The sequence below is a fragment of the Rhinolophus hipposideros genome, assembly GCF_964194185.1.
Source record: "Rhinolophus hipposideros genome assembly, chromosome: 5".
NCBI lineage: Eukaryota > Metazoa > Chordata > Mammalia > Chiroptera > Rhinolophidae > Rhinolophus > Rhinolophus hipposideros.
This window is the reverse complement of record NC_138051.1, coordinates 18,842,812-18,858,464: the sequence shown is the minus strand read 5'-3', so window position 1 is coordinate 18,858,464 and position 15,653 is coordinate 18,842,812. Positions and strand designations below refer to the sequence as shown.

Genomic DNA, 15,653 nt, shown 5'->3' with positions numbered 1-15,653 from the left:
GGTCATGGGAGGAGGCAAGCATGGAGTTTTCCTACTCTGCCATTTTGACCAGAAAATGATATATTTCTTTAGTTCTGCAAATTCAGTCTGTCCAAAACCAATTTACTATTTCCACCTTCCTTCTTTTTCCTTTTTTCATTATTACCTATGTCACAGATACAAAAGTGTATAAAAGCAATGGTTTTTGGTGTGTTTTTCCATTTTGACCCCTTGTTTCCAGCTGAATTTTGTGTTATTTGTATGTTCAATTTAAAAAAGGATAATAAAATGACCACCTGTGTACTCAATATCCAACTTCAGTAAAAGATTACAAATAACCTTAAACTTTTTGAACCTTTTCTCTATTAACTCTCATTTTCAAAACAGCTTCTCTTTTTGCCTTCCATTCATTGGTTAATGGCATCACTAGCCATCTGGGTTCAAACTAGAGGCTTTGGAGTCATTTTTGCCTTCTGTTTTTCCTTCATTCTGCACCACCATTTGATCATTAGGTCTTACAGATTCTGCTTTATGGGTTAGCTCTTGACTCCAGCCCCCTTTTTTCCATTTTGTCTTCTGCTTCCCTAGTTCAAGCCCACATCTCTGGACCAGATTTTTGGAGTGTGATTAGTGTATGTAGTCTTGCTCTCAAGTTTTTCTCCTTCTAATGCAGGGGTGTCCAGACTGCGGCCCGCGGGCCAACTGCAGCCCGCAATCCATTTTTAATTGGCCTGCAGCAAATTCCAAAAATATATTTAGTTCACTTAAATAAACCAGGTGAGGCAATACGTACTTCACCTCGAGTGAGGGGCCCGGCTGTTTGTGTATTTTACCGCATATGGCCCTTGGTAAAAAACGTTGAAAAAAGTTTGGACACCCCAGTTCTAATGTATTTGCTACATTGTTTCTATTTTTTAAATTATAGAACAGATGTTTCATTCCCTTGTTTCATTTGAGGAGTATTGCTTCATGCAGTGATTATTAACCTGGTTGCACATCAGTATAGCCAGTGAAATTTTTCAAAATGGTTGCCTTGTTTTGCTCTTCTCATCAAGAGTTTAGAAGAGGCCATTTCCCTGAATATCTTCTGATATTACTATCCCTGGAAATTCTGATTGAGTATTTCATTTTTAGCTGATAGATGTTACCTTAATGTCATTGAAATAACCCATTGCTTGGCATATACCTCTGAGCCCTCCTCTTTTAGATGTTCTTTTCAAATTCAAGGCAAACTATTTCCAAGGAATTCTTTTGACTTTGTTTTAATTTTCTTCTTGGTTACAGTTTACATAAAGATTCTTTTTAAAATTGACCTGACAACCAAAAGTATCCTAAAGAAATGATTCCCAGTGTTTTTGAGTTATTAGTCCGTATTGCTAATTGAATTTTTGGTATACCTTTTCTGCTGTTTAACTATGAAGTGTTGCAGTGGTTTTATTTTTACTATTAAAATGAGTTTAAAATTTGAAAACAGGGCCGGCCCGGTGGCGCAGGCGGTTACAGCTCCGTGCTCCTAACTCCGAAGGCTGCGGGTTCGATTCCCACATGGGCCAGTGGGCTCTCAACAAAAAAATAAATAAAAAATAAAAAAGCCAATAGTTTCTTTAAAAAAAAACAGAATCAAAAAGTTAAAAAAAAAATTTGAAAACAGTATTTTAATAAACAGCGAATTTCTCGATACTTGTTGACATAATTGAGTATAACCTTTGGTGCCAAATTAAAGCACAGAGGTAGGTGGTGTGACGCATAATTTATCTTTTGAAGTTAACAGAAGAGTTTGTGTTAAATTGATATATTTATTGATGTAGAGTTAGAACTTTCTCATGCTGGGACAATTCCTAGAGCACATAGTAGGTGTTTAATGAATGAATAACTAAACGAATACAAGTGGCACCTCCATCTGAATCCCTAGTATAATATTACTCTAATTCTCACAAGGAGCACTTTGAAAAATAATGAATTTTTCCCTTGAGTTAAAAATAATTCTCTTAGTCATTACCAAAAATTTGCAAATTAGAAAAAGATATAAATAAGAAAATGAAAATTATTAGTTATTGACCATCCAGAGATGACAAATATTATTTCTAACAGTTTCACTGAAATAAAATTCACATACCATACGATTCACCTGAAGTGTACAATTCAGTGGTTTTTAGTTTATTTACAGACTTTGTGCATCCATCACCACTATCAATTTTAGAAAATTTTTTTATCACTCTGAAGAAACCCCATCACCATTAATAGTCACTCCTCATTTTCCCTAAACTCCAGCCCTAAGCAACTATTAATTTACTTTCTGCTCCTATAGATTTGCCTCTTCTGGACATTTCATATAAATGGAATCATGTGTTATGTGGTCTTTTGTTGCTGTTTTTAAATTTTTGTTTTTTAACATAGTGTTTTCAAGATTTTTTCCATATTGTAGCAGTATCAATACTTCATTTCTTTTTATTATCAGATAATATTCCGTTTTATGGATGTACCACATTATATTTATCCACTCATCAGTTAAAGGATATTTGGGTTGTTTCTATTTTTTGGCTAGTATGAATAATGCTGCTAATGACCATTTATGTACAAGTTTTTGTGTGGATGTGTGTCTTCCTTTCTCTTCGATGTGCCTAGGAATTAAAGTAACTCTATATTTAACATTTTGAAGAATTGCCAAACTATTTTCCAAAGGGCTGCACCATTTTGCATTCCCACCAGCAGTGTATGACAGTCCTGATTTTTCCACCTTCTCACCAACACTTGTTATCATCTATCTTTTTCATTATAGCCTCCCGAATGTGTGTCAAGTGGTGTCGCCTTGATTTACATTTCCTTAGTGGCTGTCATTTTTGGATATTTGTTTATAGACAAACTATGAACTTATATAATATATACAGTTTTATATTCTGCCTTTTGCATTTAAGCATATTTTTTATCATTAGCAAGCATTTTACAAAAGAATTTTTCTCATTTGTTTCCTTTTTCACTCCCCCATCAAACCATAATTCTTATGAAAACTTAACTAAATTATATGCATAGAAAATAAAATCTATTTGGAATGTATGCCAAATTATTATTAGTGGTTATCGGGACAAGAGAGGTTAGGATTAGGGAAATTATATTTTGTACCTTTAATATTTCTGTGATGCTTGAATTTTTACAATGAACATGTATTTTCTTATATTCGCAGAATATAAAGGTGAATTAATTCCTTGGAGGACTAAGTAGATTCAGAATGGAAAAATATTTCTAATTTTAAAAGTCAGACTTAACATTATCATGTTAGTTACCCAAATATAATAGTTGCACCAAATCAATCCTATAGGCTACTTTATTAAACAAATTTGTTTTTCTGTGGTCCTAGACTATGAATACATATGCTGTGCAGAATTTCAATATATATATATATATATATATATATATATATATATGTATATATATTTAGTATTATAGTAAGGAAAAGCAAGTATTGGTTTGGGCTATTGACTATAGAAAGTATATAACCTAGAAGTGATTTTTCTAAAGGTATTTACTAATATAATATATTTGTATATTTAGTTCTTTAGTCTAATATTGATCCAGTAAGTTAGTCACTGACTAGGGCTTAGAACTTTTTATAGAGATTTTTGTTGCACAGTCATGTGCCATTTGACAATTGGGATATGTTCTGAGAAATGTGTTGCTAGGCTATTTCGTCATGTGTGAACATCATAGAGTGCCCTCAGAAACCTAGGAAGCATAGCCTACTACACACCCTAGGCTGTATGGCATAGTCTATTGCTCCTAGACTGCAAAACTGTACAGCATGTTACTGTACTGAATACTGTAGGTAGTTGTAACACAGTGGTAGATATTTGTATCTAAACATAGAAAAGGTACCGTAAAAATGTGATATTAATATAAAATTTAAAAATGATGCACTTGTATAGGACACTTACCGTGAATGGAGCTTACAGGACTGGAAGTTGCTCTGAGTAAGTTGAGTGGTGAGTAAATGCAAAAGCCTAGGATGTTACTGTACACTACTGTCGGCTTTATAAACACTGTCCACCAGCATCACTACAGACATGTAATATGTTGCATTATGATATTACAACTGCTGTAATGTCACTAGACAATAGGAATTTTTCAGCTCCATGATAACCTTATGGGATCACCATAGTATATGCGGTCTGTGATTGACCGAAATGTTATGCAGCACAAGACTTTAATAGGATTTGAAATCTTTATTGTTAGGATCTGTTTATATAGTCTCAGATCAGGCGAGGTTCTGGCAGGAATATTTATAATTGTTCATGTAGAGAAAAGTGGACACTCCAGCTTCTATTGAATAATAACCAGGCATGTGAACTGATATAACTTAACACCAAAAAACCCCACACAATCCAATTAAAAAATGGACAGAGGACCTGAATAGACATTTTTCCAAATAGGACATACAGATGGTCAATAGACATGAAAAGATGCTCAACATTACTAATCATCAGAGAAATGCAAATTAAAACTACAATGAGATATCACTTCACACCTGTCAAAATGGCTATCATCAATAAATCAACAAACAAGTGTTGGCGAGGATGTGGAGAAAACGGAACTCTTGTGCACTGTTGGTGGGATTGGTGCAGCCACTATGGAAAACAGTATAGAGGTTTGTCAAAAAATTAAAAATAGAACTACCTTATGACCCAGCAATTCCACTTCTGGGTATTTATCTTAAGAAAACTAAAACACTCTTTGGAAAAGATACATGCACCCCTATGTTCATTACAGCATTATTTACAATAGGCAAGATGTGGAAATAATCTAATTGCCCATCAATAGATGATTGGATAAAGATGTAGTACATACCGGGGGAGCCAAAAAAATGTCTACACATGACTTGTATTCATCTTTTATTATTGGTATATATTGAGTATTAAAATTCTAATGCAGTTTTTTCCTTTCTTAAAATGTGTATACATTTTTTGGCACCCTCTGTATATTGGAATATTACTCAGCCATAAGAAAGAATGAAATCTTACATTTGCAACACCGTGGATGGACCTAGAGGGTATTATGCTAAATGAGATAAGTCAGACAGAGAAAGACAAATATCATGTGATTTCACTTACGTGGAACCAAAAGAATAATATAAACAAACAAACAAAACAGAAACAGATTTATAGATACAGAGAACAAACTGATGGTTGCCAAATGGGAGGGTGGCTAGGGGCATGGGTGAAGGTGAAGGGAGGAAGAAGTACAAATTGGTAGTTACAAAATAGTCACACGGATATAAAGTACAGCATAGGGAATATGGTCAATAATATTTTAATAGTTATGTATGTACGGGGGGGTAACTAAACTTATTGGGGGATCACTTTGTGAATTATATAACTATCTAACCACTATGCTGTACATCTGAAACTAATATAAAATGATATTGAATGTCAACTGTAATTGAAAAAATTTAATTAATTAAAAAAAATAACCAGGTAATTGGTGCTAAATGTTAAAGATTCTAGGGGTGGTTCCTGGATAATGGAACAGACACTTTAGTAGCGTTGTTCAGAAAATTTCCAGTTTACTCACACTTCAGTCAGTTGATATTCACCAGCGGAAGGAAGTTAATAATGTAGTAGGCACTTACAGACAGTTTTATACTGTCTCATTTAATCCTCATGACAGCCTTTCAAGGTAACTACCGTGATAATGGTGTTATCTCCATTTTGCAGGTGAGGAAAGTGAGGCTCAGAGAGATTAAGTAACTTGCCCAAAGTAACACAGCCAGTATGTAGCAGAGCTGGGATTTGAATCCAAGTCTGTAGACTCCAAAGCCCATGCTCTTTCCAGTACTTCCCACTGCAACAGGTAAGTATGATACTTGGCCCTGTGCTTACCTCACTTAGGGCATCCCAAACTTGAGCCTGTATTCATCACCTCACTATCCAACTCCTAGTCAGACTCCTGTTAAAAGAACACGCGACTCGACCCAAGATCAGCCCTTGTACATCTTGCTTGCAGTGATACCAGTTCTTTCTGGATATTGCAGTTACTCTTCCTTGAGGAGGAATGTGCATCTTTGCTTTCAAAATATGATTTCCTCCATTTAGTATAGCAGCAAAAGTTGTCCCTGGAGTTTGCCCACAGGGGTATTCAAGCCTATTGTTTAAAGCATCATTTATCTAGGATCAAAGACTGTATAGCTAAGGGACTGTGGGAAGTCATTTTGACTTTTTTGATGTTGTTGGTAGGGAATGGCTGTTCCATTCCCTAACCTGCTGATAACATTATATTGTTGTGAGGGTGGAATGAGATAATAGATGTTAAACTGTGTGGAGTACTATACAGGAATCCCTTACTTTTCCAACAGCCTCATCTAAGTAGAGATCCCTCTTTTGTGAAATTCTAGTATACACAGATATACTTCTAGAAATCTTTTTGTTAGCCTAGAGAATTTTGAATGCATGTGCTTGAGCTATAAATTATTCCAATTTGATGCAGAGTTAGCTATTAACATTAAAAAATGTTTTGAATTTTAATGTGCCTATTAGAATAAGGTGAAGTTGATTTTTAAGAATCTTGCTGGAAATTCTTTTTAGGGAAATTCTGAAAAGTTATAAGTAATGGCAAATGAATATTAATTGTACAATATCAATTACCTAGTTCATTGATTTTTTTTTGATTTGTCGTGTTATTTTCATTGGTTTATTTTAACGGTCTTTAAGTGATATTTGTAAGGCCTTTCATGACTTGGCTTTCAAGAATACGCATAGTCTTGAGTATTCCCTAAAGGTCTTAAATACATCATTCATTCATAAAGTTCATGTTTGCTAAGGGCTTACAATATAAGACTGAGTATAGATAAAGCAGTGAGCTCATAGGAGAGAGCAAAAGAGGCAAAAATCCCTGCCTTCATGTGTCTTACATTTCAGTTGGGGCATATAGACCAAAAACAATAAATAAGTAAATCATGTGTTAATTGGTAATACCTAGAACAATGAGAAAAAATAAAGAGTAATGGGTTTGCAATTTTAAACAAGTGATTAGGGAAGGCCTTCTTGAGAAACTGCATCTGGACAATGATCTAAAGGAGATGAGGGAGAAAGCTACTACCGTGTTTCCCCGAAAAGACCTAACTGGACGATCAGCTCTAATGCGTCTTTTGGAGCAAAAATTAATATATATGTATAACATATATTGCATATATTGTCAGCCAGGGTAAGAGTGTGTCAGCTAGTAATAAGGCCCCGAGGTGGAAATGTGCCGCATCAACAGCAAGGTCAGTGTGATGAGAGAGAGAGAGAGAGAGCGAGAGCGAGAGCGAGAGCGAGAGCGAGAGAGAGAGAGAGAGAGAGAGAGAGAGAGAGAGAGAGAATTTGAGAGTGCCTTATGGTCCATTCTGAGGACTTTACCTCTGTGTGAAATGGGGAAATGGGCAGTCATTGCGGTTTTGAGTAGAATTCTAAAACCAAATTAACAGAACACAAAACACATCCTTGGAAATTGCAGAGGAAAATAAATAAAAGGTATTATTAAATATTATTCCTTTACTGAAGTGCAGGTTTTTGTAATCAGGCAAATATATTAAAAAATATGTTGCCAGTAAATACTAACATAAGGAAAAATGTATTAGAAAATTTCACAGAAGTTTTTTAATTTAAAAGAGCCAATCAACTTGGGAAGATAGGTTTATTTTTAAAAGTTAACTAGTATAGCTTTTTAAAATGGAGTATGATCTGTTTATGACATAATCTCTAAACTGTTCATTGTGATGTCGTAATTAGGATTACTCTTGGTAACACAGTGGTAAAGGAAATGAACTGAAACGTTTGAATCTTCTTACCTGAAGAATATTTACTTAAGCAAAATTTAGTATAATGGGTATGGGATAAGAAATGAGAAGTTCTGGATCTTTTCTATGCAGTAGTTAAGTAACCATGTAATTGTGAAAAATTTACGGTAAGCATATTTTTTTTCAATCCATTAAGTGCTAGTGGTTATTTTTTAAGGTTCTAAATTATGAAATTTTACCCAAGTGAAAGTATAGTGTTTGATTTAGAGCTCAATCGGGAATATCTTTGCCAGCGATTGGTTCTTGAATGTATTTTCCCTTTAAGTCCCCTCACCTCTCCACTTTCCCTCATGTTGAATGAGTCATCTCTTTCATATTCCTATTTCTCTTATTTTTAATCTCCAGTATACCCTATAGACAGGATAGGATATAGTATAGATAATCTTTGTTGACTAATTTAGACTACATTTGTTTGGAAGAGTTACCAAAGCAGTTGTTTTGAACAATGGACTTTTCTGCAGTGCTAGTATATTGGACAATTGATATGTCTTAACCTGATTTTTAGAGCTTTTTACAACTTGTGTTTCCTTCTAACTATATATCCTTCTATCCAGACCAGAATGTTTTATTTACTGTCCCCCAAATAATACTCAATAATGTATAAGTACAAGGTGTACATAAGGTTTAACTTGTGTCCTGGGCTTTTCCGTGTCTCGGTTTCTGCTTACGTCATTTCACCTTCAAATTCCCTTTTGTCCTCTTCTCCACCTATCCAAATTCTACCCATATTTCAGGATCAAATTCATATTCAGTCTTCTCAATAAAGCCTATTCTGCCTACTTGAGCCTGTTTTTTTTTTCTTTGAGTTTTTACAGAAATAATCATTGGCAGGTGACCATAAACTTTTATTGCTAGCTTTTTGAATTAGGACTTTACTGGTATTACTTAGGTTCTTCACAAAAACAGAACCAATATCGTGTGTGTGTATATATACACATATAAAAAAGAGATTTATTATGAGAAGTTGGCTCGTGGCTGACAAATCCCAAAATCCACAGGATGAGTCCACAAGATGGATACTCAGGAGAGCCGAGCTGGTGGGGTGGTTCCAGTCTGAAGGCTGGCAGGCTGGAGACCTGCGTAGGAAGAACTGGTGTTTCGGTATCAGTCTGAAGGCAGGGAAAAACCAATGTCCCAGTTTGAAGTCAGTCAGGCAAGAGGAATTCTCTCGTCACATTTACATTATTTTGCTGTTCATTCATGTGCTGTGTCTTGTTAGCAAGGAGATAAGCAATGTGAGAGCAGGTTCTGTAAGTGATATTTGCTCGTTTACCATCCATGAGTCTGCATCCTGACTTAATATGTAGTAGGTACATCTACACACTTTATAAAACCATAACATTTTAGAGCAGGAAGGAGCCTGTGAGGTTATCTTGGTTTAGAGTTGAGGAATCAAGAACAGCTTTCAAATAGGGAAGTTAATAATATACGTCTTTTCTTGGTTTTTAGAAGAATAAAATGAGATAATGTAATGTGTGTGAAAAGTTAAGTGATGTATTAAATAAAGCTTTTGGTTTTGTTTTTTGCTTAGTTCATGAATTAAAATAGTTTTAAAAAGTTCTTCAATTTGGTAAATTACACAATATTCCTGGGTGGAGATTTTACCTCTCTCTCTCTTTCTCGTTCTTTCTCTCTCTGTCTCCATTTAAAAATGTACATGATATAAGGGTGCCTGTGGAGGTTCTCGGCTGTACGGGCCGTGGCCAGTCCCATGGAGGGCAGTGGAGCCAGGGCATTGGACCTGCCCTGGGCCCTGCCCTGTTTGAGTCTGGCCAACTTAAAACTGAATCCAGGCTCCAGGAAACTGGAAAGATGACCAAGAGGTCGGAGAAGGGGTAGAAAATGTGGCAGAGGCCATAAAGGAGAACAGTAGAGAGGAACCCGGCCCCAGCTGGTCTTCAGGGGAGGCCAAACCCCATTTTACATCTGAATTCCCAAGTATGGATTTAATGAAAGGGCATAGCTTCAGATGCTGGTGTCAGCCTTGGAGACTCTATAGTCTGCATGCAGTATCTTATTGATTTGGGTCAAATTGATCCTCTTCAACCTATTTATTGACTTAACCCAGTTTGTCAATGGAGAGGTGTGACCATCTAGCCACTTAAAAGGGATTATGGTGTCCAGCTGGTAGAGGAGGCTGACACCTTTAAGGCAAAAGTTAATATTGAGGTACAGTTGGCTTCAGAACTAGCCATTACTGCAATTGAAAACAAAATAGTGGTGGTGTTACTATAGTTTTCTATGATCCAAGAAGTCTGGAAATTCTGTGCAAACCTGTTTTATTCTTTCTGTGGGGGCAACCCATTCCAAAACGAATGATTCCACCTGAAGCCCTGGTCCTGTATTACAGTGATGCAAAGAATTGTGGTTACCTGGTGGATCTTGCCAAACTTCCACTCACCAGGAAGTATGGTTCTATTTTACCTGATATCACTAAAGATGAACTCTTCAAAATGCGTAGTACTTGAGAGGATCCAAGGCAGATTTTCTGTGCGTGGTGAATATGGCAGATAAGAAAATCCTAAACCCTACAGTTGAGAATCTCCTCAAGTATTATAGTTCATGAATTTCCTTCCAAGAAAGCAGAATTGTAAACAAGTATGGGGAAAGGGAATGAAACATATGTATTACTCGTTGCATTTTCTTAACTTGTAATTCTCTAGATTTTTTTTGATGTTTTCTGTGTAATCATCTCTTTTTTAATCTAAAATTAAAATAAAAGTGCAGTAAGCGAGGACTGCATAGAGGAACTAAATCTGTGGGTTCTATTTCAAAGATAAAAATTCCCTGGTCTGCCAAAGGAGGATTATAACTCTTAGAGTATTTCTAGTTGATTTTTTCATGATCTTTGCAAAAAGGTGTTGTCTTATTGTTGCAAATCAGAATGAATGTGCAAGTGGAATGGGATTGAGCTGTATGTATCCTTGTTCAGTCAAGGTTAGAGCTTGTGAAATGATGCCCCCTTTTTCATCAGTAGCTTCAGGGAAATTGCTACCCAGTGTTAAGGTGGTCAGCGTTCAACTCGAGATTATAAAGATGTGGGACGTGAGTTTCCTGGTGAATGGTTTCTAAGTGGTATGATATTTGATAGCAAAATTGAAACAAAAATTCCAAGTGAGTTAATTTTCGGGACTCTGATGCATAGACAATTAATGATTAAGCCATGAACATTTTTTTCTTGAAGAAAGTATTCGAATTCTAATTAATATACATTTACTTATTTCATAAATATTGGAGACCTTTGTCTTTCAGTCATTTTAAATGATGTTGAAAGAATTGTTCAGTGAGCATATAAGCCATAAGAACAATTGGTAATTGTGAAAATTAATGTAAAAGATTCAATAGTTCAGTAAGTTTATTTAGCTTTTCCAAGATCTGTTGTATCTAAACCATAAGAAAGCTCAATTTATCTTGATGCAATTACATCTTGGATAATTCATGATAATTTTTCCACAGTAGAAATAAAGTGATTCCTGGCTATGTATTTTCTTAAAATTATTTAAGGACCTAAAAATAGAAAAAATAAAAATGTACATGATACATCAGTCAGTTATTCATATTCACGAGTGTGTCCAAAATGACAACAGATTTAATTTGAGATCATGTCATCATTTCCTCAAAACATACTATCAGACTTGTTAAATTTACTGATTCATCTAGTATATTCCAATTAGGTATTCAGACGTAAGACATCAAGTGGTAACTTTAACTTTTGGAATTGACTATATGGAAGCTGTAAGTTGAGGCTATAGAAGCTGAAGTTGTGGTATTTAAACACTAGAGTACTTTGAACTTAAATACTCTTCTTTAGAAGTCTACAGTTATGGGAACTGGTGTTGATTGTTTTCAAATGTTTTTAGTTAAATTTTTTTCCTTCCTAGATTTTCTTGTAATCACATCTTAAAGCCTTCAAGATGGTACTAGCAGACCTTGGAAGAAAAATAACATCAGCATTACGCTCATTGAGCAATGCCACCATTATCAATGAAGAGGTATGTAAAATACACGAAATATATATGATTGCCCATCATCACTAGCATTGGGGAGTAAGCTCTATGTTTATATTTATTTTGATATAGACTTAATACCTGTAGATAAAAACCTAAAACTAAATACACTAGATAGTGTTTTTTATTGAGAAGTTGGCTATCTTATCAATTTCAACTTTCTTTAAAGAATTACAACAAAAACAAAATAAAAACTTGTATGTACAAATGACATATATTTTATATTTTGAAAATGGCTTAGATCTGGAAATTTGCCTTTCCTCTTGACCTAGGCCTAAAATTTCAGTATCCTGCTGCTTTCTTCTTGGCTAGGCATATGCGTACCTGACCTTTTCTCCTCGACTTTTATTTAGCATACTTATAAAAGGCTAGTATTTTCATCTTGGCTATTTTAATTCATTCTCTCTGAAATCCTCATTCAGTTTTTTGGAGATTTTGTAAACTGACTCCCTATATGGTATCTGAAATAATCTTCTTCCTGGCTTTATTTTTCCGGTTTAAGATACTGCTATCTCCCATTTTTTTCCTACACATTGTATCTTACTGGTTTGTCAATTGAAAAGAGATGATTGTAGCCCACAAGTATACTTTACATTTTGTGGTACCAATGGAAAAGTGCTGCCATTTGGTTTTAGAAGACCTTGCTTAGCATCCCACTTAGTATCTATGTTATAAACTTGGCCAAGTCAGCTTCCTTAATGTATAAAATGAGAAAATAGCATTTACCTTGCAAGGTGGTTTTAAGGGTCAAATGCAATAATAGCTAAAAAGTACTGTCTTATTTAGAGGTTTGAAAAAAAAATTCTGACATAGAGTTTGATATCAGCACTTTAATAAGCTAATGGAATTAAGTAATTTTGGGACCATCTTGGAGCTCGGCTAGTTCAGCCTTTCATTTACTAGCAACAGAAAGTCAGTTTCACATGTTTGTTTATTGGAAGAACCAGAATTAGAATCTTTTTCCTATTTCCTCATGCAGGGCTTTTTCTGATAATTATGATTAAATAACAAGTCTTAACTTAAACCATTGTTTAGTCTTTGGAACTCAGAATAAATAAAACAGCTTTCCCAACAGTTTTCCCTGTTGTGTAACTCTTACGCTGTTTGTTTACAGTAGAGGAAAAAGAAACCAGGGAGAAGAGCTTGGTGGAAAGTAGAATAACAGCTGTTGCTTGAATTGGCAGCTTCTCCATTTTTGGTACTGTGCTGCTAGGGAATTAGCAAGGAAAAATCCCTCTAATGAAACATCAGCTCCATTTTTATCAGATCCTTTTTTAGGGATAGAGAAATCTGATAATCCTCTGTAGGCCGTATAAAGTGAGTTGAAGATGAGAATTCATTCAAGAAATATTTGAGGGCCTACATTTTTGCTGACATTTTTGCTGGCACCGGATATAGCAGTGAACAATACAGACTAAAATTCCTGTCCTCGTGGAGCTTACTTTCTTGTATGTACACACTTATTTACATGAGCAGCAAAAGTGTCGTCTTCTTAAGGCTTTGTAGTTTATAATCTTTTAACCACAATGCCTTGCCACTCAACAAATATGTGATGATAATGAGTTAGTAGTGGAGATAGTTCCCTTTTCACTTTGTTCCTCCGCTCTGAGTGGAAATAGTAAATTTTTAGGTCAGACTGGGTCATTTTCTTTTGTTACATTTTCCTTCATTGTAGTCTAATTATGCACATATTGTGAATATAAAGTGCTGTGTATCAGCAACAGGAAGTGTTCAATGACATAGAAAACCTCATTGGCAACATCTACTGGGAAGTAACTTTCTTTGGCTTGTATGTTGTCTTTACTATTATTTAATATAGGAATAAAATTGTGGTAATTAATATTTAGTTGAATAAAACTAAATAGGATGTCTTATTTTGACAAAAGGACTAGACATTTAATAATGTGATCTCCCTAAGGCTGACTGAAAAACTTTTTGTTCCCCCAATAGTGTAGTATTGTTTTTATTAAACTGTGGTGGTATGATGACTGATCAAACATTGTTTTTATATAATTGAAATGTTACACTGATTTAAATTTTTATTCATTTATTTGCAGGTATTAAATGCTATGCTAAAAGAAGTATGTACAGCATTATTGGAAGCAGATGTTAATATTAAACTAGTGAAGCAACTAAGAGAAAATGTAAAGTAAGTTAAATTAATCACGTAAAAAAACAGGCAAAAACTAAATTTAGTTACTGGGATGAGGAGCTAACTAGAAAAGTCTGCTATATGATGAAACATTTCTTATGTACAGCACTGGAAAAGAATAGAACTCATATGTTGGAAGACTATATAGAGTGTTTTCATAATGATGGTTCAAAGAATAAACTACATGTGGCTTTCATTTAATTATGGATTTCTTTCCATTTTACTATATTTGGATGGATTCAGTCATGTACTGTATATAGTATTTTAATATAAAAGCCTTTTAATAATTCAGATTCTTCATAGAGAAGTGGTGCCGTTTGATCCTTTTCAGGTTTAAGATGGCATTAATCAGCCTCCTTCATTATTGGAGAATTGTATTCTTTTTTTGTTCCCCTTTTGGTTTCTCTGTCCATATTTAAATGAAGGCGAAATGTGTGTGGTCTCAGTTATTGTGTTCATTGGGAGAGGCACTGACTGGGGCAGGGCACATGGAATAATATAGGCACGCCAATTAACTGCTTAAATCCTAGCTCTTGTCATGCCCAGGCCATCCCTCCTTTTCATATTATCAGACTGCGTAATAAATATAGAACTACTAGCATTTAAGCATTTAGAACTAGAGAAAGTAGTTCTATGTTCTGCTAGGTATCAAGATACATAAAGTATATATGCTGCAAGAAAAATAAATAAAATTGATATTTTGTAGTAATATGAAGACAAATTAATATTTAGACTTTTCAAAAATAGCCTTGAAAAACTAACCAAAGCCTTGCATCTTGTGTTCACGGTAAATTCTTTATGGTATAGATTTTTGAATCTGTAGTAATTATATGCATGTTAATTAGAAGACTAGTAATGTGAATGATTGACTATTACTATATTCTTTGGGGCAGAAACTTATTTTTTAGAGTGTCTTAACTGGCTTTTCTCCCTCCTTCCCCCAAATACTGTCATCATGAAGGTCTGCTATTGATCTTGAAGAGATGGCATCTGGTCTTAACAAAAGAAAAATGATTCAGCATGCTGTATTTAAAGAACTTGTAAAGGTAAAAGTATATCAAGATTATGCTATGATTCTCTATAAACTCAATGTATAAAAATACATTACCACTACAAACAGGAATACTATTTCAGTGTACTTTTATGTTTTTATAGAGTATTGAAATATTTTAAAATACTAATTGAAGGATTATTAACTTTTCTAAAGTGGCATGTTTTTATTATAGACTTTTCTGAATACAAAATTCTGAGTACAGCTCTGAAGGCTCATAGTAATCCTACCAAAAAGGCCAAACCAAGTTCTGAAAAGTTAATATCAAGTTTTGCCTATTGAACTTCCAACTTTTGTGCAGAAAGTCACTCTGGGAAAGTGTTCCTTGTGTACAGAATTCCCTTTGAAAAGACCAACTATCCCTCTCTTGCCTAGAGTATGAACAATTTTGAATTAGTGAAGTTTTGTTTTGCAAGTAGTAAATGTACCCTCTTGCCCTGTCTCCCTTTAGAACCGATATTGCTGCTGCTGTCATGAAAATTATGATGGAAATCTTAGAGCTTGAAAACAATATGTCAGGGCCCAGTGGTAGGGGAAAAGGAAGGAACTGAAAAAAGGGTTTTTTTTGTTGTTTTAGAGCAACAGATGTCAGTTAGTGGTCTCCTAGTATTTTTCTCTATGTTACGTGAATAGTTTCAT

General features: G+C 34.7%; 1 protein-coding gene and 1 pseudogene across 2 annotated transcripts in view; both read left to right on the top strand.

Annotated features, from left to right (window-relative positions):
- SRP54 (signal recognition particle 54) overlaps positions 1–15,653 on the top strand; it is a 44,921-nt gene that overhangs the window by 5,153 nt on the left and 24,115 nt on the right. The window contains exons 2-4 of the mRNA XM_081049378.1: positions 11,686–11,796; positions 13,869–13,960; positions 14,925–15,009. Of these exons, the coding sequence (XP_080905504.1) occupies positions 11,719–11,796; positions 13,869–13,960; positions 14,925–15,009 (255 nt within the window). The 5' untranslated portion in view covers positions 11,686–11,718. The remainder of the gene's footprint in view (positions 1–11,685; positions 11,797–13,868; positions 13,961–14,924; positions 15,010–15,653) is intronic.
- Positions 7,830–10,370, top strand: LOC308497532 (large ribosomal subunit protein uL15m-like; annotated as a pseudogene). Its single transcript has 2 exons — positions 7,830–7,833; positions 9,472–10,370. The product of its transcript is annotated as a large ribosomal subunit protein uL15m-like (transcript).